General features: G+C 43.2%; 1 protein-coding gene across 1 annotated transcript; it reads left to right on the top strand.

The window, feature by feature from the left end:
* The first annotated feature begins 77 nt into the window (after positions 1 to 77).
* On the top strand, positions 78 to 27,105 carry RAB32 (RAB32, member RAS oncogene family). The gene is made up of 3 exons (XM_083496300.1): positions 78 to 546; positions 18,789 to 19,066; positions 22,302 to 27,105. Exons 1-3 carry the CDS (start codon positions 306 to 308, stop codon positions 22,449 to 22,451), a joined length of 669 nt encoding a protein of 222 aa, XP_083352426.1. The 5' UTR covers positions 78 to 305; the 3' UTR covers positions 22,452 to 27,105.
* The last annotated feature ends 465 nt before the right edge of the window (positions 27,106 to 27,570 follow it).

Here is a 27,570-nt window from a genome sequence, read left to right on the forward strand (position 1 = left end):
AAGGAGGCGGCGGCTGTTGGTGCTCCTCCGCCCGCGCTGCCTCCGCCCCTCCATGGAGTTTTATAACTTGCCGGGTTTCCGCGTCCTGTGACTCCGGTCAGGTGGTTCCTTCGCTCTCCAGAGCAGCCTGCAGGAGGACGCGCCTTCCCACCAGAAAAGAAGGAGTTGAACAAAGAAAGTTTGCCGAGCGGTCGCAACAAAGCTCTAGGAACCTTCCCCTTCTCGCCCGGCTCCCCCTGAGTGTCGCTGGCGGCTGGGGAGCTCCCGGGGGAAGGCGGGCAGGCAGGCGGGCGAGGGGCGCGAGAATGGCGGGGGGAGGCGAGAGAGGCGGCGGCGGCGGCGCGGGGCTGCCGGAGAGCCGGGAGCATCTGTTCAAGGTGCTGGTTATCGGCGAGCTAGGCGTGGGCAAGACGAGCATCATCAAGCGCTACGTGCACCAGCTCTTCTCGCAGCACTACCGGGCCACCATCGGCGTGGACTTCGCCCTGAAAGTGCTCAACTGGGATAGCAGGACCCTGGTGAGGCTGCAGCTGTGGGACATCGCAGGTGAGGAGGCGACAGGCGGGCGATGCCGGCTCTCGTATGGAAAAGGCGCTCTGCATGTGCTCGGAGGCCATTCCTCGTTATGCGGGCTTTATGCGGTCTTGAGTAGAAGCTTGCTTTTGGTTTTGCTTACTTGGATGGAAAGTCAGTGTGATGTAGTGGAGAGAGGGCCGGGCTTGTCCGGGGAAAATGCGAGTTCATAGTCCTGCTCACTGGGTGTATCTAGGTCAGCCAGTTTCTGTTTCGGCCTTAACTCGCCTTATAGGATGGGCATGATCAGTAGGGGAAGTAGAATTCATATATGCCACTCAGAGCTGCTTGGAGGGGGGGGGGTCACCCCAATGGGTCTGCCATTATTTACTTGTTGGGGAGGGGGAAGAGCCACTTTCTGCCTTTCAATTTTCTAAATGCATATGTTTGTGTTATGTTTGATAAAGTTTTTCATGTATGTATCTTACCTATGCTTTTCCATGCACACAAGTTGTAGTCTTTTGTATATACCCACATGCAAGCAGAGGTACTAAGCCTTAATGTGTAAAGTATGTATATGTGTAAACTTTTAAAACATGGGCATAGGTTAAAGGTCTGCATGTGTGACAGCTGTGGAGGTTGTGGGGCTTCAAAGATGTTGCTACTCTTGTGTTGCATTCTCGATTTTCCAGAAGTTATCAGTATCAGCTTAACTAAAATATTTCTAAGTATACTTTTTACATTATTCCAGACTTCTGATGAAGTGTGTTAAAAACTCTGGATTTTGGAAATGAGTGTTATTCTTTATGATTTATGGCAGTTGCTGTGTTGTTCAGTAAAAGGTGTTACTTCTTGTTTTAGACAAACTTCTAATAACTGTTAGTTGCAGGGAGCTTTTGATGTGGCATTTTCTTCAGTTGCTTCACTACAAGGATGTAGTCTTGAAAGAGAAGTCTTCCCAGTTTTGCAAAATTCGTTGTAATAGTCTCTTCAGTTCCTCTTTTCCTTTGCTAGCTCCCAGTTTGCTCTACCTTTTAAGACTACGAACTGTTTTATATAGCAGTGGAATGCAAGAAGGATTTTTTTCATCTGCCAAGTTGACAACCTTCCAGTTATAGGATCAGCATTCTCTTCCTAGTACCCGCTCCCTCTCCACAACCGAGTCCAGCAACTATTTATCATAGAGTGGGTCAGTTAGGGGGAAAGCTACTATAACTGCAATCCCCCCCCCCTCTTAATTTAAAGAAGTAATGTGATTACTGCAAACCTTTTGCTCTTCTGTCCTTTTAGTTGGTTGAATTGATGTGATTGCAGAGCAGCTTTGAATTGGGGGTGATGCATAGGCCGATTTGCAATGACATATTTGGATAGGCCAGATTGCATGCAGCAGCATTTGAGCTTTGTAAGTGTACTTTAACCTGGGTGGCATCAGGCAAGTTGCTCACCTTCAAATACTAGCCTGTAAAAGTGAATCATAATGACTAACTTAATAAGGTTGCTAGGACTGTAAAGCAGCCTTTATATAAACGTACTGTTAAAAGCTCCATTCTGATAGTTGATTAAAAATGAAGGCTGGTCACTTCTCTTTTGAACATTTGTGTTACCAAAGCAGCCACTAATATGGGGAGTATTTATATTGGTGTGATTTTTCCAAATCCGCTGGTAGCCTAGAAATGGTCCTTGTTACATGTACTTACATTTACACAACCAGTACAATTTAACAGTGCTAACAAGCACCACCTGTAATTTCTCTGTTGCTGTTAGTGCCTAATTTGGGGGCGGGATGGGGGAGTGGGTCTGATGATTGATCTCAGAGTCATTTGTAATAGCTCAGCAAAGGTTTCTGACACCTAGTTGTTAAAGAGCAGCAGTAAAATGACTTTCCCAGCTAAACTAGGCTGTTGAATGAAACAAGCAAATCAGGAATGGATTTTTGTGTGAAAGAACTATGAACTTGGTACAGTTTGGCATGGAAAAAGAAATCCTGGACTCAGAATATGCTCTGAGGGAACTTGTTGATTAATTTTAACAGTATGTCCTTTGCATCTGATTCTGATGGGTAGGTCTTTGTGTTCTTCTAGTAAACAAAAGTACGTCCGACAAGCCTGCCCACCCCAGGTGTAATGGTTGAAAAAACAGAACACCAGTGTTCAGTAACATATATATGAGTCTCAACTGACAGCCAAACTGTTGCAAATGTTTGTTTCAGATGCTGGGTTTCATCGAGTTCTATTGAAATTATCTTTTCAAGATGAGGTTGCAGATTGATGTACTGATCTGCAGATATTGGGTGTTTTTGATGTAGTCTTTTATTTTTATTTCTCTTATGGCTGTTCTACAACAATAAATCTAAATAGTGTTTATTGTTTTCCTCAATAGAACAACAGAAAATGACAACCTGTTGGCAGTACTAATGAGACTGATGGTAAAGGACTAAGTTTCAGATATTCCACATCCCAACCTTTCCCAGACAGCATCAGAGATGGGAATAGGCATGACAGGGACAGAGATAAATGAAGATATCCTATAACTGCCTTCATTCAGCACTCGGCGTAACTTAGGCCAGCAGAGTCACTGGTGTAACTGAAATGCACCACATAGGAGTCAGTGGAAGGGAAGCTAGTGAAGGTTTGTGCTGGCCCCCCACCCGCCGCAGGAAAAAACAAAGCAAAAACATGGCCAGAAGCAGTTAGAATGTGGCTTATGTCGCACCAGAGATACACGGGCATATCTTCCTGGTTAGAATTCCTTTGTGACTGTTGTATTTTCATCACATCAGGATGAGAGAATTGGCTAGTTTAAGTCTCTTGTCCAGTTAGTTCTGAAGCACAGTGTGTGAAGAACCAAATTCTGGTCTCCAAAGCTTTGTGTTACTTAATGGCCTGATCTTTCTGTGGTCTGGCACCTTTCAGTTTTCAGCTAATCAGTGCCATGAAATGTACTTGTAATTGGTTGCGCTTCATAAGTTAATGAAGTGCAAGTCAGTAGAGCGAAACATAACAATGCAGAGAATGCAACCTACCTGGCAAGGAGCCCGCTGAACCAGTGTGTTCCTTTTGCCAGTCCCCTAGATGTTTTGAAGTGTGTCCAAAAAATTTTGCACTGGACTTTTTACAGAAGTGGTTACCCCAATAATAGAACAATATAAACATTGCAAGATACAAACACAGCGATCACGTGAAGTACTGAAACCATACGTTCTTGGAGAAACTGCCAAAATGGAAAAAGCTGAAGTTTTACTAAGGTGGCTGTGTAAATTCTGATTATTCCTTTTATGAGCAGACAGTCTTCCACACAGCGGTAGAAACTCATATATATGTAAACTAGGCACCAAATGGCTCCTCAAACTAGGGTCACAGTCACCAAAATGGAATGCCTTGTTCCATTTTGGGGCCAGACAGCTCGGAAGTAGTATTTTTCAATCGATTTTTTGGTTCCTGAAATTCATTCTGATTGTAGATAAAATATAATGGATAGGATTCTACAGGATGTGTTGCTAGTGTAAAGATTCCCAGGCATGTACCTCCAGATGGTGGAGACATCAGGTGCCATCTGTCGCCAAGAAGTGGTCAATAGCCAGGTGCAAAATGTGCCTGGCAACCTTCAAACTCTGCTTCCATGCAAGCAAGTCTCCCTGTCTGCCCATAGAAAGCTTCAAGCCATTCAACCTATTTGTACTTGCAAGATGCCATTCAAAATCTTGTGACATACAGCCATTACTAATGTAACTTAATTTCAAGTGGATTTATTGTTACATGCTGAATTTTAAGGCCAGGAAATATGTGTGCCCAAATTAGGTTACTGAGGCATCTGAGTTGATGATTGCAACCAGGGAAGCTAAAGCACACATGTCTGACAAGAGCCTCTCTGACCCTAGAGCCGATTATCTTCTGAGAGAAACAAGTAGGATCTACAACAAAATATTGACATTGTGGACTGCTCTACTTCTATTTTCCTGCCAATGCTTTCTTACAGGATACTCCAATCCATTAGTAAAGAGACCCCTGACCATTAGGTCCAGTCGTGACTGGCTCTGGGGTTGCGGCGCTCATCTTGCTCTATAGGCCAAGGGAGCCGGCGTACAGCTTCCAGGTCATGTGGCCAGCATGACTAAGCCGCTTCTGGCAAACCGGAGCAGCACACGGAAATGCCGTTTACCTTCCCGCCAGTATTTATCTACTTGCACTTCGACATGCTTTCGAACTGCTAGGTTGGCAGGAGCAGGGACCGAGCAACGGGAGCTCACCCCATCGTGGGGATTCGAACCGCCGACCTTCTGATCGGCAAGTTCTAGGCTCTGTGGTTTAACCCACAGTGCCACCCACGTATTAGCACACTAATGCAAAACTTGGAGTTGCTTAAACATACTGATGTTCCCTCTTTTCCCCCTCACTGACTGCACTTGAACTCCTGATGATGCTTCCCAGCTGAGTTTGCTGTAAGAGGAAATAATGGAGGTTAGAAGTAGAGGTTCCAAGAATATTTGGGGGGGGGGGGGTGAATGTTGTGTGTCCCCTGCAATGGGGCAAGCCCTTAACTAGGCTCTAATCTTGGTACATTCTAATGTCAGTGTCTCTGTGTATGTGCATTACAAAACCTCATGCTAGCACAAGTTGCCCAGGATTTCCTAGTTTACTATTCCAGCATAATTTACATTGCCATCCGTTTAAAATTGGGAACGAAGTTTTCTATGGGCTCTTATTTCAATGTTTGTTGATTTCAACAACTTTGTTTTTGTTTTTCATGATAGTCGGCAGGACCCAACTCTTTTAAATGTTAAATCATGAGGGGTTTGGGGTGGGAAGGTGAGAAAAGCATTTAGAAGCAAATTCTATTAAATTCAGTGTGACTTTCAGTGTAATCCTCAACATGACTACTCAAAAGCAAGCTCAGATCAACTCAGTGGGATTTACTTCCAGGTAACAAATTATAGGATTATGGCAGTGATGGCCAAACTTGGCCCTCAAGCTGTTTGGGGACTACAATTCCCATCATCCCTGACCACTGGTCCTGTTAGCCTAGAGATGATGGGAGTTGCAGTCCCAAAACAACTGGAGGGCCAAGTTTGGCCATCACTGCCATAATCCCATTGCAGGGGACGCATACTTATAAAGGAAATGGTGTGGTGATGCATACAACCAGCAGAACGTCTGGGTGCAGAGATCCCCTGCAGGGAAAGAGACTGTTCTGTGGCAAGAGAACTAATAGTGTGAGCAGTAATGAAGAGCAGGCAGGCTGTGAGAAAGTTATAGTAGGGATATGAGGCTGCTGCTCAACTGTTTGCTAGGCTGAATATGTGGTGCCTGGAAGTTGCCTCTCCAAGGAGAGTATCCTCCATAGGCTAATGAGAAGTGGTTGAGCAGCTAACAGGAGTGTTTGAGCAACAGGGTTTTTAAAAATAAAAAGTACATGGCAGTAGACTTCTCTTAACTTGATGAAGATAAATGAGACTCTATTTTATTTTACAGTAGTCTCAAATTAAAAATGTTCTTTTTCACTTGAAGAATTCAAAAGGAACAAAGCACCACAATGATAATCTCTTAACCATTCCTCTGACAACTCACCTAAAAGAATTGTAGGCTGCAGATGTGTGTCTATTCGGCAGAAAGTGAGGAGGAATTAAAGAACCTTTTAATGAGGGTGAAAGAGGAGAGTGCAAAATATGGTCTGAAGCTCAACATCAAAAAAACGAAGATCATGGCCACTGGTCCCATCACCTCCTGGCAAATAGAAGGGGAAGAAATGGAGGTAGTGAGAGATTTTACTTTCTTGGGCTCCATGATCATGGCAGATGGTGACAGCAGTCACGAAATTAAAAGACGCCTGCCCCTTGGGAGAAAGGCGATGACAAACTTAGACAGTATCTTAAAAAGCAGAGACATCACCTTGCCAACAAAGGTCCGTATAGTTAAAGCTATGGTTTTCCCAGTAGTGATGTATGGAAGTGAGAGCTGGACCATAAAGAGGGCTGATCGCCGAAGAATTGATGCTTTTGAATTATGGTGCTGGAGGAGACTCTTGAGAGTCCCATGGACTGCAAGAAGATCAAACGTATCCATTCTTAAGGAAATCAGCCCTGAGTGCTCACTGGAAGGACAGATCCTGAAGCTGAGGCTCCAATACTTTGGCCACCTCATGAGAAGAGAAGACTCCCTGGAAAAGACCCTGATGTTCGGAAAGATTGAGGGCACAAGGAGAAGGGGACGACAGAGGACGAGATGGTTGGACGGTGTTCTCGAAGCTACAAACATGAGTCTGACCAAACTGCGGGAGGCAGTGTAAGTCAGGAGTGCCTGGCGTGCTCTGGTCCATGGGGTCACGAAGAGTCGGACACGACTAAACGACTAAACAACAAAAGCTACCAAATGAATGTTTCACAGCAGTAAATATGTTCAATATTTGGGGTGCATGCAGATAGTAAATGGAAGGGTCACAATGTTCCTACAGATGAGTTCCAGTTGTCAGATGCATTCATAAACTAAACGTGCAAGTTCTTAGTAAAGCTTGCCCTTTAGAAAAACTGAGTGACGGTCCAGAGTGAGCATGTGATAGTCATTCTCTTTAATTTTTCATATTGTCTGTCTTTGCAGTATTGATGTGTGGCGACAGGCAAAATAATTCTAGGCTTGTTTTGTTTTTTAAAATGAAATGTGGGTATCTGAAGCAAATAGGAAAATGACTCATCTACATAAAATCAAGCTTAAAATCAATCAAAGTTGGTATTTATATCATGTATAAAAACAAATTGTATTTTCAAATGGAAATGCGTGGCTAACTGGGGGTAGAGAATTTAATTGCAAGAATCAAGAGTCAGTTGAGACTGTTTCAATATACATATGATGGCTGCTGCTGGTGTATAAGACTTGGTACATACTTCCATGCCTTTTCTTTTTAGAGCTTTGGTGGGCGCAAGTGCTGCCCGCAAGTAATTTTTTGTAGCCACCCTTTGGTTGGCCGTGAGTCTGCCTCTCAAGCCAAAGCCCTTTCTGAATGGGCTGACTGGGAATCCGGGGATGGTGCAGCTGAAGTGGGGAAAGGAATACGAAGGCTACCTCGTCTCCGGTGATGGCTACAAGAACATGCAGCTTGCAAATACAAAAGAATATACTGATGGTGCATTATCTGGACACCTTGGTGAAGTTCTGATAAGGTGCAACAATGTCCTTTATAATACAGTGGTACCTCGGGTTACATACGCTTCAGGTTACAGACTCCGCTAACCCAGAAATAGTACCTCGGGTTAAGAACTTTGCTTCAGGATGAGAACAAAAATCGTGCTCCGGCAGCGGGAGGCCCCATTAGCTAAAGTGGTGCTTCAGGTTAAGAACAGTTTCAGGTTAAGAACGGACCTCCGGAACAAATTAAGTACTTAACCCAAGGTACCACTATAAGGGGTGTGAAAGAAGATGGAGAAATGACAGAATAACTATTTTGGACTGTGTTAATAAATTTAGCTGTCAGGTTTTGTGTTTTTGTTTTTATATGAGAGACTTTGTACATAACAGCTTTGGCCATTCTTCAGCGAGTACTAAGTGCAGCCAGTAGGATAAAACTACAGCATTAATTTAGGGCTCATCCACACTTTTTGCCCTGTGCTTTCAAGGCACAAGTCTGTGTTTTAAACCTCTGTGCCCAAGCACTTCCCTACCCCTACCTCTTTCCACAGGAAAACCTGCTCTTTAACATTGAATCGGAATTAATGGAAATTTGGGGTTTCAACTAATTGCCATTTAATCCGATTCAGCAGTAAAAAGCTGGTTTTTGTGGGGAAAGTGCTGGGAGGTAGGGAGTAGGGCTTTAAGTGTGTACCTGTGCCTAGAAACCCAGCAGAAACGAAAGTATGAATGAGCCCTTAGAAATGCAGAACTATTGGGAAAGATACTTGACGGAGCATCAGGCTTGGAATTGATTATGACAGCATATTCCCCCCAACAAACCCTAAGCACAAATCTTGCAGAAAGCTTTTCCATATTTATCTTTTGCTGGTATTTAGCACCCTTAAGGCTTAACAGGGTAGAGAGGAGAACAGATATACGCTGAAGGTGTAAATTGTGAGCCACGCTGATATGTCTGGTATTTTTGGTTCTGCCTGAAAATTTAAGCCTTCTGCAGAGTCATAATAAATTAAATCAAACTTGAAACAGAATTTGACTCTTCTGAACACTCATTAATCTTGTCATTTGGCTATGCATGATTTGGTTATGTCAACGGATATAGGATTGTTACTTCATTTATTAACAGTGGCACATATGGCAACTTGTTTTAACTGGGGGGGAACTCAAGGACTCCTTTATCAGACGAGTGGATTTTGCAGGTCTGGGAATTGGCAAATACATTCTACTGTAACGATTATATGACAGTGAGGGAAGGTGGACAATCTAATGATTTGTATATTGAAAAATAGAATTATGCTTATCCTGTACTGGTGCAATAAAATGTGACAATTTCTGTCCGCATTTAGGAACACCATAAAAATATATTGAATGGATTTACTACTGAGTATTTGGGAAGAATTTATGGATAACAGAAAGTTTTGTTTACTCATATTGTGATAATTATTTATCTGGCTATTTTGTCTTTATAATTATTTTGTGACATCTTTTACTATACTTTTCATTGTAATAATAATAAAAATTTAAAGTAAAGTAGTAATTGGTAAGTAAAAAACATGCCTGAGAGCGAGTGGAGTTAGGGAGACTGCTGTTTTATTTGATTTGTTTTGTGTGTTGTGCTTTATGATGGGCGTAAAGCCGAATAAACATTTGATTGATTGAGTTAGGGAATGTGCATATTCTGGATAGGATTGTATTCCCTCCAAAGATATGGGTATGCAGTCTGAGGATACTCCTTGATCCATTTTCATCACTGGAAGCCCAAGCAACCTCTGTGTCTAACGAGTGCCTTTTGCCTGTTTCAGCCAGTGCACCAGCAATAACCATTGTCTACTAAAGCCTGGCCACAGTACATTAGCAACCTCAAGACTAGGCTACTGCAAATGAGTTTTGTGTGGGGTCGCCCTTAAGATTAGCTCAGAAGCTGCAATTGGTGCACAATGCAGTGGTTGAGTTGCTAAGTGGGCCATCCTATTGTGCATGCGTAGGCAAACTAAGGCCCGGGGCCGGATCCTTCTAAATCCAGCCCGCGGACGGTCCGGGAACCAACGTGTTTTTACACGAGTAGAATGTGTGCTTTTATTTAAAATGCATCTCTGGGTTATTTGTGGGGCATAGGAATTCATTCATATATTTTTTTCAAAATATAGTCGCCCCCCCCCCAAGGTCTGAGGGACAGTGGACCAGCCCCCTGCTGAAAAAGTTTGCTAACCCTTGCAAGTATTGCACGTATATATGACTCCTGCCTTTAAAAAAAATTGCATTAGCTGCCAAGCTAGTCTGAAAAGGCTTCATATGCAGGAGCTGTTGCAGGAGAAGTCCTCGCCACAACCCAAGGCACTGTGAAACTAGGTATATATTTACAAGGGGCTTTAGGCAGTTGATCCTTGAACAGCAGTCTCGTATGAGAAATCACACATTTTTTGGAAAAAAATGGTGGGGGAGGGGAGAGAATTGGGACCGAATTGGGAGAGAAATGCTACTGTATTTTTCGCCCTATAAGATGCACCAGACCATAAGACGCGCCTAGCGAAAGCAGCGACCCCTCTTGCTGTTCTGGCTTCTGGGATAGCTGTGCAGCCTGCATTCGCTCCATAAGACGCACACACATTTCCCCTTACTTTTTAGGAGGGAAAAAGTGCATCTTACAGAGCAAGAAAATATGGTAATTGCTGCTGGCTTGCTTGTCTCCTCAATTTTAAAGCAGAATGTTTTGTTTAAAAGTTGGAATAAGCTGCTCTTGGGTGGAGGTGGGTAAACTTCCACTCACTTGCATACACAACTGTTTTCCCCTATGCTTCATCCTGGAAAGAAGACTTAAACATATAAATAAATAGCCTTTGGAAGACCGGTTGGCAGGAGTAGCAGTCCAAAACAGCTAGAGGGTAACATGTTGACAAATGCCGAATGAAAGCATTTTTATTTCCCCTTTTGCAGTAGACTTCCTCCTATGTATGCACTATGAGTGTTTCAGTATGGCATAGGAATCAGCTTTTCTGGGAAGGCAGGCTCCTCTTGATCCCGGCCCAAGTATGTTACTTGCTTAATACAGGTTGTAGATTGCAAGAGCAGATCACAGTGTCCCAGTTCAGACACAACTGCCACAGAAGGACTTCCAGAAATGAGTAGTGTGTGCTAATGCAAGACTTAAGCAAAAGTCCCTGAGGTCTTGTGGCTTGTGGCTTTAGTTTTGCTCTTGTGGAAAGACATGGTAAAATGTAGAAGTGACTATTCATTCTTTTTATCACATGAGCTAAGTCTTGTGAATGGAGATCCATTAGCCTGAGTTTTAAGCTTATTTTCAAGACTCCTGATTAAGCAAGATAATAAGGAAGTGCTGTTTTGTGTAAATGTGTGGTTTCAACTCGATTTTGAATTAGAAATTTGTTTTCTCTAAAACAGAATAATATGTTCAAGCTTGTGCCGGTGTGCAAGTCTAGGAACTGGGGGTTCAAATCACAGGCCGCCAGAAGTTGATGAACATCTGAGGCTAACTAGAAAAACAGGAAAAGTTACAGAAAATAGCTGCAATGCTTGTGTCTACCCACTAACCTTTCCCCAGTTGTTTTAAAAGATTATGTCTTGAAGATACTTTGTCCACTTTTCAAAACGTATAAACAACATCACCAGAGTAGGAGGTAACAAAACAAACAAATAAATTCCCCAAAGAAAATTATAAAGTTGCAAATTAAAATGGCTAAAAATGAAAAACACAGAAGCGGGATAAAATCCAGATCTAAAAGCAGCAGGATGGAATCACTAGGTATAATTTCTAGGCACTGACATGAAATCAGCTGGGTAAATAAAATAGTCTTGGCATGACAGTTGAGAGGAATGGTGCCAAGTGGGTCTCTGTATCCAATAATAATATCATGGAGGCCCAAATGTCCACTTGGCCATTAAGGCTTCTGGGTGCCCTTGACAAGTCATCCGTGGTGGTGGGCTGGTGATAAGTGGACTGAAGATGGTGGAGCATAAAAGTCTTAATCTCAGGGCCATGGGTTTCAGCCCCATGTTGGCAAAAAGATTCCTGCATTGCAGGAGGTTGGAGTAGATGGTCCGTGGTCCCATGATGCACAGCCACCCTAGGAAGGAAGCTGGGAGGCAAGCACTTGCAGTGCAAATTAAGTTACTTCCAGTGCAAAGCTTGCCAGGACAATCGTAGAAGGGCACCATCTTGACTGTGAGCAGAAGAATCACAAGCCTCCAACTGTAAATCTAAAATGAGAAACAGAAGAGACTAGCAAAATTAGACGGGGATATGAGTTTTAAAGCTATGTCAAACGGCTCCCCAAGTCTGCTTAGATTAGGTAGCAGAAGGTGTTGAAAGGATACTGAGGTAGAAGGGGTTTCCTTTCAGATATTGTTATCAACATAGTGTGCATGTCTCCGAGTCAAGTGGAGCTCTTAAGTTTAGTTTATGCAATTTCTTAGATGTCATTTCCAAAACAAGACTCATGGCATTGCAGAGCAGTTAAAATGCACTAAAGTTCAAAAAAGTGCAACCCCACCCCCATCCCAACACGCTAACACACCAGGGATAACATGAGTGGAGGCCAGTACAGTGGTACCTCTAGTTATGAACTTAATTCATTCTGGAGGTCCGTTCTTAACCTGAGACTGTTCTTAACTAGAGGTGTGTTTTCGCTAATGGGGCCTCTTGCTGCCGCTGCGCCGCCGGCACACTATTTCCATTCTCATCCTGGGGCAAAGTTCTCAACTCGAGGTAACTCTTCCAGGTTAGTGGAGTTTGTAACCTGAAGCGTTTGTAACCTGAGGCGTTTGTAACTCGAGGTACCACTGTATGTATGAAATTAGCCCCTTGTATCACATTTTATGCAAATTCCTGACTTGCTTGAATTCAGTTCCCTGGATTCGTGTGTGTGGCTAAGAAAATGGTAGCCTGGAGAGAAGAACAAGCTGCACATGACTCTGGCCCTGAAATTTCTGTGCTAGACACAAATAAGTCAAATAACTTACAGAACATTTTAGCGGTTGGTTCAAGTCTCTTAAAAGGAACCGGGAAGAAGCATGCACCAGAGGTTACAACACCTCCCTCTGTATAAATTGGGTCATTCCTCTAACTGTGTTACTTCAGATGATGAATGGCCTTTAAAATTTCATAAGGCAGAAGAGATGATAGAAGTGTGGTGTGGCAGGTCTGCCAGTTCAAGAGGTTTCAATGTGTTTAAAACCTGTGCTAGTTGTTAGTTGTTGGCAGAGCAGAATAATGTGAGAGCTTGCTTCAGCATGGGCTGTAAAATGCCACACAGTATTGTGCAGAGATGTTAGGCTGGCTTTGTAGCCTTGGCTGCTTTCCAGACAAACATGTGGCAAGCAGATGGGAAAGGAGGGAAGAAATGAGAGAAGAAGGTGCTGTCACACCGCTTGCTATGTTGTAACTGTTTCTCATTGGGGCAGACTATCTTTCAGTCAGGGTCTGGCTAAAACAAGCAGGTAAGTTATGGTGGCTTCTTCTTCTTCTTCTTTGAATTGAATTGAATTTATATACCACCCTATACCTGAGGGTCTCAGGGCAGTTCACAGAATAAAATCAAGATATAAAACCACAAAATGCCTAATAAAAATAAAAACAACCCAATAGCCCCTTCCCCCCCAAAAAAAACCCCCACAAAATTTAAAATGGCATAGGATGTAAATCAGATCAACCAAAGGCCTGGTTAAAAAGGAGCGTTTTTGCCTGGCGCCTAAACGTGTATAATGAAGGCACCAGGCGAACTTCCCTGGGGAGACCATTCCACAGACGGGGAGCCACCTCAGAGAAGGCCTGTTCTCGTGTTGCCACCCTCCGGGCCTCTTGAGGAGGAGGCACACGAAGGAAGGCCTCAGAAGATGATCTTGGGGTCCGGGTAGGTTCATATGGAAAGAGGCGGTCCTTGAGGTGTTTCGGTCCTTAGCCGTTTAAAACAGAAGGAAATTGTATACTTTGCTTGTAGTCAGTGGTGATCAGTTGGGGTTTCCAGTATGCAACTGGTTGCCATTTGTTTTTGCAAATATAGAAACCTCCATTCATTTCTCCACACTTGGATTCTATACATGGAGAACCACTGAACAGGGCTGAAGTGTACATACTGTATGAAGCATTGAAACCCCTAAGATAAGGCAAGGTGACTGTTGAAACTGGTTTTGAGCAATCATCTCTTCAGAACTGACAAGTGCATTATGTCTGTCTTCTGTTAAAGGAAGTGAATTTTCAGTATCCAGAGCTGTTTTAATTTTAGATCAACTTTTACCCTTAGGATGACGGGAGAAGCAATTAAAAATATATCTAAAACCAACTATAGCCTTTTAAAAAAACATACAATGGAACATACGTTTCAGGGGGCTAAAACCGGCTGGTGACTTCCTAACACACTTCTATAAATATACATATAGCCCCATCAAACATTGTTTGGTAGAAGCTCAACTTTACCATGTACCTGCAGCATGGGAAATGTTGGAGAAGTGCCCAAGATGTAAGCAGGATGTGGTTCACCAGAACTTGTAAAAGAAGCATGAATGGTTTGGGGAAAGAATAATGAAGGTTCAGAAGGCAACAGTCACAGAAGAGAAGTGAGCTGATGCATGGAATAGGCATTCAAGACTGAAGGGTTCTGGCCTTGGATGGGGATCTGTTTTTTACTTTTTCAGGTGCAGTAGCAGTAATTGGATTCAGCAACTAGAAATAGTGGACCAGTGGTAGGGAGCATGTTGCCCTGGATGTTGTGGAACTCTGCTTCCATCAGCTCTAGCCAGCATGACAACGGTTGGGCCTGAAAGGAAATAGCAATCCAGCAACAACTGGAGGGCCACAAGTCCTCCACCACTGGAGTAGATGGGTGGTCACATCCTGCTTACAAGTCACACCCTACTAATCCTATTGTGTGCAAGCTAAAGAAACTTTGAGGTCCTGACTTTTCAGTTCTGTGTTGTGCTTGGCGGAAGACCATGTTAAAGGGTTTCTGTCATGTTAAACTTCAAAACTTTTGCCCAGTTTTGAACACCTACAATCTAACAAGGATAAGAGTAAGCTCTTGTTACTATAAATTTTGACAGAATTTGCCTGCACCCTCACCATTACCTCATTGACTTGTATAAATATCCCTGGCTTCATCCAATTACTGGTGGAAGATGCTAGTTTTATTACCATTGTCCTAGGATTACCGTATTTTTCGCTCTATAACACGCACCCGACCATAACATGCACATAGTTTCTAGAGGAGGAAAATCCGTAGGCATGCCACCCGTAGGCATTCCCTCCATAACACGCACAGACATTTCCCCTTACTTTTTAGGAGGAAAAAAGTGAGTGTTATGATGCAAAAAATACGGTAATTCATGGTAAGTAAGAGCAGATATGTCCATTAGATATGGTAGACGTTCTGAAGACTAATTAGGCTTGCACAATGCTGGTGCATGTGCAGAGTTCCAGTTAAAGTAAGCTTTTCGGTAACAGTACAGTGGTACCTCGGGTTACATACGCTTCAGGTCACAGACTCCGCTAACCCAGAAATAGTAACTTGGGTTAAGAACTTTACTTCAGGATGAGAACGGAAATCATGCGGCAGCAGCAGGAGGCCCCATTAGCTAAAGTGGTGCTTCAGGTTAAGAACAGTTTCAGTTTAAGAACGGACCTCTGGAACAAATTAAGTACTTAACCCGAGGTACCACTGTACTTGCTGCTGGAGTTGATGCCCACATGAGTAGTGTTTTAACAGGCACTGTGTGCAATAACTAACTTTGTGAATTGAGAATTCCACTTTTCTCAAACGTGATGTTGCAGAGAATACCAAAGGATTCATGGGGCAAGGTGTTTTGTGTGTTTGCCCTTGACTTGATCTAGGGATGGATTAAGGTATATTCTAGAACTGGTGTCAGCTTCACTTTAGCTGATGGACCTAGTTTCAGCAGACTACAGAACGCTGCGTTGTAGCCAGGTATGTGTGACTTCATGGGAAGCTGAAAATTGCACTGATTTTCTGGTGCCGGATCCATCATCTTCAAATGTTTTATCCTAGCACCTGAAGTATAGTTTTATAATGAGTTTAGTGAGAGGCTTTTATGTCATTAACTTGGCTGGTTAATATTACAACAGTGCCTACATGAACAAATTACAAGATAAAATGTGGAATAATGATCCAATTTTTCATTACTGTGCTGACCCCAGTACCATAGAAACAGCCTCCCCGTGCCCTGTTTAATTCTATTGCAATTTTTAAGATCAGCATGCATAATCCTCTTTTTGACTGTGTGATTTGTCTCTACAAAAGATAAAAGCCTTCCATGCAAGATATCCAAGATAACTTGGATAGTTTATAATTATACAGGTTTTTACAAACTTGCCATATGTGGTCAGAAAGGGCGAAAGGGAGGACTGGTTGATATAGCGTCTTGCATTGTTGCAAAAATCAGTTGATGTGGGGAGGAGGGGAAGAAAAGCCTTGCATAACAGGAAGTCTTGTGGAGCCCATAACCCAAAATTGCTGCGGCTACTGCCTACCTAAATCGACTCAGTCAAAGCAATTATCTGACAGTGGAAGAAAGGTGTGTTCTAAGTCCTAGCCCAATGGCCTCGTTAAGCAGCCTGCTCTCAACAGGCCAAAAGTCAATTAAATCCCCACACACACCTTAAGTGGTATTGTAAAAATTCTAAACATAGTAGCCATGTTAGCAGAATTGTTCTGTAAAACACACATGCAGTAGTTGTTCACAGTACTATCCATGAAAAGTTGGTTCATGTTGGGCTGGCCAACCTATCATGTGACAATGTTGGCCCGAAAACAAGAAGCAGAACTAGATGAACCATTGCCCTGATCCAGCAGGCTCTTCTTATGTTCTTAAATGATAGAATTTCATATTGTGGCATAATCAGGAGTCTGAGCTGTTCATGGTATGTCAGCTAATTCAGATGCCAACTCTGTCTACCAACAACTTGCCCAACCTTTCTGTCAACTTCTTCTGGCCTAACTGTGAGCTATTAATGTTTTAACTGAAGTCCCTGGCACAAATTTGATAATTTTGTGGCGAAGTGGTTAAACTATGGAAGGGAATCCTTGAGCATGGAGATGGATGGACTTTTTTCTATTCCTAGGTGGGTGGGTGTTGCAGTGAGTGAAGCCAGCAGCATGTGGTTTTGATTGATCGATCCAGAATTTGCTTCAGTTTGCAACATGGCCACCTCTCATTACAATTCCCAGTACCATACAGATCTCATTGGAAGTAAGCCCTATTGGTTTTAATGGGATCCCCTCAAAAAGTCTACAGGGGGTTTTGTACAACATTCCAATACAGCTACTGTTCTGGAGGTTAAGTTAAAGTCATTCCTTTCTGACTTTAGTGTGCTATATACAAATACACACACCGACATATATAATCATAGTAAGCAGTTAAGTGGCAGAAGACTAACAATTGTTCGCAGACAGCCAGGGGCAGAGGAACGTGGCATTTCCCTAACCAATACATCCAGGACTAAAAAAAACCCCAAAACCCTGTTAACTTTTATTCTCTTCGTTTCTACGTGAAATGAGGGGGGATGCAGTTAGGAAGTCAGGAAACACTTAAGAAGAAACAGGAAGGGAGGACCTCTGGCATGGAAGAACAGGGTAGAGTCAGAAGGGTGCAGAGGACACACAAAACGATGTCAGGGACTTCAGGTTGGCCACCTTGGCATGTGCTCTGGTGGGATCTTTAAAAACTTGCTCCTCCTTTCTACCTTGTACACAGAGTCATTAGGCAGATGACCTCCAGCACTTGACAAGGGATCTCAATCTCCTGTTCATCGAAAGACGTCCTAGCATTCTTAGTACTTACTCAATGCTTGACCGTTAAGCAACTAGAATTCTTTTAAGTTATTATCAATGTGTAAATGTTAGTTTAATCCCTTGGAAATAGGGTACATGAGTTTTGCAATAAAACGTGCACACCTTCAGCCATGAATGATGGCTTTTGCTTGAACGACTAATCCACCGTTAAGCTGAGTAAAGCTATTGCTTTGGGGATTAGCTTGAAGGTAGATGTGGCCAGGGTGTGTCTGTGTCTCAAGCCTACTTTGCAACAACAAGGGGTTGGGCCAAAGGTTATCTGAAACAAGAATGGGTCCCCCAACATCTCAGGACATGCACACACCCCTGTGCAGACATCCTAGGCTCTAGGAACATAGGAAATGTCTTGCATACAAGCAGAAGAGCTTGATGCATCAGGCCAATGGCCCATCTAGTCCAGCATCCTGTTCTCACAGTGGCCAACTGCATTTATATTAAAAGCCTGAAAATAGAACCTGAGTGTAACAGCACTCCCCACTTGCAATTGGCAGAGTCAAACCACTGGTCTATCTAGTTCAGTATTGCCTACACTGATGGGCAGCCACTCTCCAGGGTTTCAGACAGTGGAAATTTCTAGAGAGCCAGTGTGGTGTAGTGGTTAAGAGCGGTAGTCACGTAATCTGGGAAACTGGGTTCGTGTCTCCGCTCCTCCACATGCAGCTGCTGGGTGACCTTGGGCCAGTCACACTTCTGTGAAGTCTCTCAGCCCCACTCACCTCACAGAGTGTTTGTTGTGGGGGAGGAAGGGAAAGGAGAATGTTAGCCGCTTTGAGACTCCTGAAGGGGAGTGAAAGGCGGGATATCAAATCCAAACTCTTCTTCTATATGGAGATGCTGATGACTTTCTGCATGCAACGCGACACTTTCTGCATGCAAATCACCAACTTATGGCACTTACTCCAGGCTCTAGTGCATGTCTGTGATGTCCTCTACATATCCCAGGCTTCTGCAGGACTCTGTTCACCATAGATGGACAATGTGTTCAGGACCTTGTACAAATCGTATTCTTCACTCTTCCAGTTGACCCTTCCAGAGTGCCTGATCTGTGCTGTGCAGGCCAATGGTGTTTGGCCAGATCAATTGTTTACTGTTGGATTCCCTAAATTCTGTAGGGGGCGGGGATCCTCAAAGTCTTGTGCAGGCAGACTTCATTATTTCACTCATCTCTAGCTCTTCTGAGTGCTAGCTCAATTGGAAATACATTTTGCCATATTCACATGATCGGCTGCCAGCTGCCACATAACCTGATTATCAGTATTGAACAACCCCTTTTTGCTTTGACTACTTTAAGAAAACAGTGCCTAGTGCTGCCCTTCGTAACATTTGCCCTCTTGTCTTTCAGGTCAAGAACGTTTTGGCAACATGACCAGAGTGTACTATAAAGAAGCTGTCGGTGCTTTTGTAGTATTTGATGTCACAAGAGGCTCAACATTTGAGGCAGTTTCCAAGTGGAAACATGACTTGGACAGCAAAGTGCTTCTCCCAAACGGCAGCCCAATCCCTGCAGTTCTAATTGCCAACAAATGTGACCAAAAGAAAGACAGTGGCCAAAATCCTTCTCAGATGGACCAGTTCTGCAAAGAAGGAGGTTTTGCTGGCTGGTTTGAAACCTCTGCAAAGGTAAGAATATTCTTAAACCAGGGTAAGCTTTAAAGCTTATGTGTACATATGTGAAAAACAAAAGCTGTGCAAAGGCACACTTACAAATTGAATTACAAAAGTTTCTGGCCTAAATAAATGTTTGTTATCTGATTTCTTTCATATATCGGTCTGATTTTGTCTCAGATACAGTTTTGGGGAACAGCTATTATTATTATTATTATTATTATTATTATTATTATTATTTCAATTACTATTAGTATGATTACTTTCTTGTGACAAATTCTGTTACAAAAGAGAAAATTTGAATACGGCTCTAAAATATGGCATAATAAATTGGAAAAAAATGTCACACAATGTGTATTCACTATCGCCCTTACCACGGAAGTCAATCTGTGTTTGATCATGTAAGAACCAAATGTCCCAGAGCTTATTGCCTATCCTTTCTTAATTTCGATGTGGTTCTTAATTTAGTGTAAATAAATCTTCTTGCCATGTAATTATGTGGTATGATACTTATTTGTTTTAGTCATATGAACGGTGAAGCATTCAAATCCAGGAAATGAAACTTTAGACCAAACTTTATAGTTAATGGCTGTGCTTTTGATCTAAAGAGCACATCGCCTGAAACAGTAACGGCTTCTAGGAAGCTCAGACACATGTGACTCTTAAAAGAAATGGCAACCCCACTGCTTCTTGCTTTGAGCACACATTTGAATAACTAGAATCACAACCCATTTCTCATGATAAATGTGTAAGGAAGCATAGCTCATTGGCAGAACATTTGACTATAAGTTCCAATTCAGTTCTGGGTGTTCACTCAATAGTGGTTCTTGAAAGGAAGACGTGTAGCTCAGTAACTACTGTAAGTACCGGTATATCCTTGATGTTTTAAGGGGGCCCAGGTTCTAAGTTTCATGTATCTCTGCTGCCACACATAGCTGGCTAATTGGGGCAAAATTGCAGATGGGAGCTAGTATAATTTCATTCTTCTGAAAATCACGCATTCAGGTGCAGATGTTGTCCATCAGTAGCATATTACTTTTGACAAGGAATGGGCATTCAGATCTAAATAGGCACCCACATTCTGCCCCAACTACTTACTTGAACCACACATACGTAGATGCGGAGAAATCTTGCCCCATAGCAATGGTGGGCAATTGAATTGCTTGTACAGCAAGATAGAGAGATGTGAATAAGGCACTAGGAAGTAATCTTGATTAATGTCAAATCTCAACATGTTCACTGTCTGATCCCTGCTTAGCTAGGCTCATGCGGGGGAGAAGCAAGCTCTGGAAATGGTAGTGATGCTGCTACAGGAGTGTATCTGTGCTGCCAAAGCAGCCCCCCCCAAAAGACAGGAAACTAAATTAAAAGCTTTTTAATGCAGCAGCTTCCATCCACCTGAAGATCATTTTTCTGTGTAGAAAATGAAATTCAACAGGGCACTGATTTTGCACTGGCCTTAGAAAGGTAAAGTTGCAGACTTTAACCTTAAACCAATTGCATGGAAGCTGAAATACAGTGGTACCCCGCAAGACGAACGCCTCGCAAGACGGAAAACCTGCTAGACGAAAGGGTTTTCCGTTTTGGAGGCGCTTCGCAAAACGAATTTCCCTATGGGCTTGCTTCGCAAGACGAAAGCCCATAGGGAAATCTCTGGGACAGCGGGGAAGCGCAGCGCATTTAGAAGCGCTCGGGAAAGCAGCGCACTTCGCTGCTTTGCCCAGAGTGCTTTTAAATGCGGGCGGCTGGGAGGGAATCCCTTGGCCCCCCGCTGGACTTCCCGAAGCTCTTTTGAAGTCCAGCGGGGGTCCAAGGGATTCCTTCCCAGCCGCCCACGTTTAAAAGCACTCCGGGGAAAGCAGCGCACTTCGCTGCTTTGCCCGGAGTGCTTTTAAATGCGGGCAGCTGGGAAGGAATCCCTTGGACCCCCGCTGGACTTCAAAAGAGCTTCGGGAAGTCCAGCGGGGGGCCAAGGGATTCCCTCCCAGCCGCCCGCCTTTAGAAGCGCTCGGGGGAACACCTGCCCCCGCCGCCCCACTTCGGAAAGCTGTTCCGAAGTGGGGCGGGGGGGGCGGGGACACCTGGCCCCGCCGCCCCACTTCGGAAAGCTGTTCCGAAGTGGGGCGGGGGGGCGGGGACACCTGGCCCCGCCGCCCCACTTCGGAAAGCTGTTCCGAAGTGGGGCGGGGGGGGGCGGGGACACCTGGCCCCGCCGCCCCACTCCGGAAAGCTGTTCCGAAGTGGGGCGGGGGGGCGGGGACACCTGGCCCCGCCGCCCCACTTCGGAAAGCTGTTCCGAATTGGGGAGGGGGGGCGGGAACACCTGGCCCCGCCGCCCCACTTCGGAAAACTGTTCCAAAGTGGGGCGGGGGGGCGGGGACACCTGCCCCATCCGCCCCACTTCGGAAAGCTGTTCCGAAGTGGGGCGGGGGGCGGGAACACCTTCTGAAGGCGGGCAGGGGGCGAAAGTCTTTGTCCCCCCTGCCTGCCTTCCCAGGGGCTTTTAAATCGCCCCGGACAGCGGAGAAGTCCTCCGCTGTCCGGAGCGATTTTAAAATGCCGCCCGCCAGCATTTTAAGATAGCCCCGCACAGCGGAGAAGTCCTCCGCTGTCCCAGGGTTTTTTAAAATGCTGGGGGTGGGAAGAAAAGCCCTTGTCCCCCCCCCCCCCAGCCTTCAGAAGAGGTCCGGGGACAGACTGTCCCCGGACCTGGTCTGAAGGCGGTTTCCCTAGGAACGCATTAATTGATTTTCAATGCATTCCTATGGGAAACCGTGCATCGCAAGACGAAAAAACCGCAAGACGAAGAGAATTGCGGAACGAATTAATTTCGTCTTGCGAGGCACCACTGTAGCAGTCATGAAGTGCTTTGCTTGTAAACTTTAGTTCTGAACAGTTTTCCTAAATGGTTTGAATCATTGTATCAAAACACCTTTTACACATATACAGCAAGTCTTCAACTTACGCAGGGGTTACGTTCAGGGATCATACCTAAAGCCAAAATAGTGTATTGTCAAAACCCATTGAGTGCATTGGTGGATGGGAGTGCTGAAGTCTTTTTTTCCTGGATGCCCACCCCCTTTTTGCCCCCTTTTATTATTATTTTTAGAAAAGATTTGCCGAGCATGTAAAGCTGAATGTGCATTAAGTTGTGGGCTTGTGGTACAAGGCTTGCATGCTGAAAAGGTGGCGTTCTTAGATTCTTCTACACACGAAAGCATTAACTTATCTCCTATGGTTTCCTCCACAGGATAATATCAACATAGATGAAGCTGCTCGGTTCTTGGTAGAAAACATCCTTGCAAATCTCAAAACCTTTCCTAGTGAAGAGAATGATGTCGGGAGACTAAAACTGGAACCGGGTCCTCTGACAGCAGAAAGCAAACCTCAGTGCTGTTAGTTACATCCAATCTTGCAGTGACACACTATGTCAGAGCAGCGAGATCCCTGCTCCTCATGTTGGACTGCTGCTATGGTGCTTCATCATGACAATCCTAATGAGGAATTGTGTTTTGTAGAGTTGATCACACTCCAGGCGTTTACACACTTTTTTTCCTTGTTGGGTAGGACTTCAAATTGCCTTCTACACTATATCATTGTCTGGTTGTGAACCATTTAGCACAGTTGAAAGCTGCCTCCAATACGAAAAGGCAGTATTTATCCTACAAGTCAAGGGTCAGTATGAGTGACTCAATTCCAATATTTATCTTTCACAGTGCAATTTCAGAACTAGAATAGGAACATCTGTCTATGAGTGAAATTGTTCATTTTGATAAGTGCTATTATCGTTTGCTTATATCCCCTTTAATGCATACAAAATCCTGTAGCTGCCTCCTTTTGCTTTTCCCATAATGTCTCCTCCATTCGTCTTGAGCACCAGGGCCACCAAGCCTTTAGGGACACTTGGCACCCAAGAACACTTCATTTCTGAATAGCACAAGACAGATATTAAGCAATGGTAATCTTAAACTCTATTGCTTGGAAAGTCGGGATAGGAAGATTATGCTGTTTGAAAGGGAGTGATAAGGATAAGTCAGTGCTGTCCCATCTGACCAATGAGTAACAGTCCATTTCTGACTCAGATAATGGAAACAAACATTCCAGTACACTTGCATACATTGCATCTGTGCACAATTAAACTTTTAAGGAAAATCTCCCTTCTTGCACAAGCACCATTTCTGTATGTTCTTATGGTATCTGATGGGTTAAAAATGAATAATGTGCCTGATTAAACTGTCTCAATAATTTTTAAAAAATGAAATCAGATTGCAACACAGAACTGTCAACTTCGATCTTTTAACTGATAGGTGTACGAGTAGAGACCTCTTCTTAATCATGCTATATTTATAGTACCTGTATTTTTCCACTTCTACTGTTCTACACAAGGAGTCACACTTGATTCAAGTCTTGCACAAGAACAATTTGCAAATGTGGAATATATTATTGGTTTTATTACTATTGCTATCTGCTAAAGCTGTGTGTGCAAAAATAAGAAGTCTGAAGTATCTGTTCAAAAGCTGCCTTTTTCTTATGGTGTGTGTGAAATGGGGTGACTTCTGTAAAATATTTAACGCATTGCATATTACAATCTTAAAACCTGTTAATCCTGTTTTCTGCACCTTACAGCTATATAACATAGCATGCCAGCCACTAGACATCTTGAAGTACTTTTGATCTAATATTTCTGAAGGCTTAAACTGGGTCACAAATCTATTTTTGTGACCAAAGATGTTTTGATATGATTTAAATACCAGGCAAATATTTTTATGATGTAAATGCACAAGCCTAGAGTTTTTAGAAGGTATGTTCAGGCACTTTGTCAAGAATCCAAAGAGAGCATCTCATGTTCCTAGACTTCTGTTCTAGGCTTGCACTAATTTTGTTTAATTCCACAAAAGTCAAAGCCCCTTTTAATCCCGAATCCCCTAACCGTTGTGGTTTTCATTTAGTTTTCTAAAATAAATAAAAACTTTTGGAATAGATTTTAATACACATCAAGTGCAATCTCTAAATGTGAGCTTGAGTAACTCATTCTGTTTAAAAAAAATCAAAATACACTTCCTAATGGTAAATGTAATGGTAAAGCATCCTATAGTCACCTTCTGCACCCCAAACTTGCTGCATTGGATGTGGAGGGTGTGGGTAACTGTGTTTACATTAACAGATGTGTGCAAATGAACATGTTTATAAAACCTCATTGGAGATGCGGTCTGCTAGCCTCCAGCACTTCTGAGTAGGGCAATAGACAAGAGACATTCTTTGGGGGCTCGTTTTTGCCAGGCTTTCAGTGTTCTGCTTAACATGGCAGTCCTTTGAGCAGAAGTAATCTCTGCTTGTAAGGAAACAATCTTATGCACAGGTCAGCAAGATGGATAACATCACACTACTTGTTGATACTTGTCCAATGCGATATCAATTTACAAGAAGAAGAAAAAAAGGTTTTGTATGCTGTCCTTGAGAAGGCATTGCACCACTTTTTCTTAAGAAGGAACTCTCACTTCTGCAGCTTTTTAATTAAACAGTTTAGTTAAATCTTATCTTTCCAGTTACACGTTTTTGAATATTTCTTCCCAAAATCTAAGTGAGAAGTTTACATTTTATTTTGACAGTGGGTGTTTAGAGCTCTGATATCAGCAAGCTGCTCTGATCACTTACAGAATTCTTAGAACATTCAAAAGTGAAACTTCATTGCAGCATATAAAATAGGCTGAATATATATCACATGATTTATCCTATGTAATGGTAAAGCATCCTGTAGCCACTAGAAATGTACCAAAGGTGGGGAAAGAGACATCTGCTAGCTTGGTGATAGTAGCAAGGCATTAATTCATGCTTACCAAATATTTATTGGTGTGCCTATTTAACTATTCAAAGCACATTACTGTTGATAGGGGGGTCTTCCATGGATATTGTATTGTTCTAAATGGGAGCAAAGCACTTGCATAAAGGGGCATGGTGGCGCATTTTGGCATAGGGGCCATAGAGTACTCAGTGTTGCACCTCGGTCTACCTGTATAGTACAGAATGTGGTATTAGCTGTAGAACTTAGCTTAATTTAAGAAAACAAACAAACCTTTTGTGCCTCTTAAACTAGCTTAAAGCATGTAGGCAATGCTTGGTGGAGCTCAAAAGCCAAAGGCAGTATTATATGTAATCTCTAGTTTGGGGGGGGGGGAGGGAAGCATTAGTGCCTTCTATTCTCTGTGAGTAGCAGAAAGAATGTTGTAAAGTAAGTTGTTGATAGCTCCACCTCCTTTCTATATCTTTTAATCTTAGCAGCATAATTGTATAACTTGACTTCCATGCATGGCTCTTGAGAAGTCACTATTGTCCAGAGAAGGCAAGTCCAACAGCAGTGACCCCCTTTCTCCCTTTGAACTCCTGTCTTATAATTGTCACTCTTAAATTTGAAGGGTAAATGAAATGTGGTTTATTCCCTGGCTTAGTTTCGTGTTTTTCTCAAACTGCACAGTGACCTTACTGCTCCCTGATGAGCGACTGAAGGGCTAATGACTCCCACTGTAGAATATTTAGTTAAAATCACTACACTATAAGGGCTGGGAAATATCTCTGCTATGTGCTTGGACAGCTGCTGCCAGTCAGAGTAAACAGTACTAGGCAAAATGGAATGATGGTCCTGGTGTGTGAAGCCTTTATATTTGTATTTCTAAGCTAATATTCTCCCTTAACAGCCTTGTCGTGAGGTTAATTTTGACATGATTGCCAGGGCTAATGATAGTTACAGTCCCATGACACCAGAAGGGCCAGGATGGAGTAGGCTGGCCTAATTCGAGGGTTTCCTGAATGATGGACAAGAACCATGTTCTGGCTCCCCCCCCCCTCATTTTGCTGTGGTGTGTCCTCTAGCTGAGATGAAGGATTCTTTAACACTATACATACATGTGTGTACATGTACAATCACTGTTGCTTTTCATACGTCTGTGTTGTCCACTAGCTCTCCAGGATTAAGAACAATTTCTTCTCTTGGAATAATTTTTCTTCCTGAAAAATAGTTGTTTCAACTTCCTTCTGTGTCCTTTTCTTTGTTCCTAATTTACTTGCTCCCACATAAACAATCCGCCTTAAGTTTTTAACCATACTTGGGGATGGTCAAAAGTTAGTTATGAAACTTTGGCCTTCCCCAATCTTGAGTCTCCAAATATTGTTGGACTACAGCTGCCATCATCATTCCTGACCATTGGCCTGCTGGCTAAGGATGATTGGAAATTGTAGTCCAAAAATATCTGGTAACCCAAAATTGGGGAAGGCTCACCTAAAGGATCCTTGCCACAATAAAGCTTGAGACGTATATGTGAGATGAATAAACTGAGCCAGCAGGTGTAAAATGAATGCTTAGGCTATATATCCAAACAGCTTGCTCACAGTATATAACCCATGACATACTGGCAACAGTTGGTGTCCTTGCATCATCTTAGTTGTTAACCCTGTTTGGGACTCTTGACTGCTTCTGTATTTTTGGCTCCTGGTTGGAAGTGGCTCTTTAAAACCATACAAGTTCTAAAATATTTCCCACATTAAGGGCATAATCTGCTGCCTAAGAGTTATATAGTGCACTCCAATTCTCATTGTTCAGTTTAGCTGTTTTCCTGCTTAGCATAAGTGCATAGGTGCATGAGCAGGTAATGAGAGAAGGCAGTTTGGGGAATGTGTAGCCTGCATATTCCTTCCACATCCAGCCTGTGCCACCCTCTGCATCAACACTAACTAGGAAGATGGGTCTCCACTGAACCCTTTTGGAATCCAACACGTGTTGCCTGTGTCTATTTAGGCACTAGAATATGTACTGTATATTCCTAAATATTTTGGAAGAAAATATATGTTGATAGTTTTTCTACTTTGTACACCAAGTTTTTAATACAAAATCCAATTGTTTTTGTGTGTAAAAGCAAAAGCAATTGTCTACTTTGATTTGCTCCAATACAGTGCTCAGGATCTGTTCTCTGTTCTCATCCTTGCTTTTTTGACACTATTTTTGTTTTCTAAAACTTTAAAGTGCTCTTTATATTTTGTATAAATAAAATTTGTAGTCAATACATTGTGTTTCTCTTCTCTTCAGTGGGAGTCAGTCAAGAACTATTTTGCTTTTACTCCTGTTTCCTTGAGTGTGTGCCTCACTGCTTGTACTGAGCACAACAGTAGATCTGGTAAGGTACTCCCAGGGCAGGCCCAAGGCATTTTGGCACCTGATGCAAACTGCAAAGCGGTGCTCCTTCCCTGCCAGGAAAGAAGAGGTGAGTGAAGAGCTACATCAAGAATAAGGGTGGGGAATAAAAATCTACCTAGGGATCTGCTGACCTGCAGATCCTGCTACCTGAGGTGGTCACCTCACCTTGCCTCATGGGTGGACCAGCTCTGGGTACTCCAGTATCATTATTCTGTACTGTAGGTCATAAATTTAAGAGTGGCTTCTGACACCCTTGTAAAAAGTAAAGGTACCCCTGACAGTTAAGTCCAGTCGCAAACGACTCGGGGGTTGCGGCGCTCATCTCGCTTTACAG

This window comes from Podarcis liolepis (genome assembly GCF_965112155.1).
Source record: "Podarcis liolepis genome assembly, chromosome: 3".
NCBI classification, from domain to species: domain Eukaryota; kingdom Metazoa; phylum Chordata; class Lepidosauria; order Squamata; family Lacertidae; genus Podarcis; species Podarcis liolepis.

Excerpts from the sequence above, each read along its gene's own strand:
- RAB32 (XM_083496300.1), top strand. The coding sequence starts at position 306 with ATGGCGGGGGGAGGCGAGAGAGGCGGCGGCGGCGGCGCGGGGCTGCCG. Across the intron at positions 547-18,788 it reads GCAGCTGTGGGACATCGCAG|GTCAAGAACGTTTTGGCAAC; the intron begins GTGAGGAGGCGA and ends CTTGTCTTTCAG. Across the intron at positions 19,067-22,301 it reads GGTTTGAAACCTCTGCAAAG|GATAATATCAACATAGATGA; the intron begins GTAAGAATATTC and ends TTTCCTCCACAG.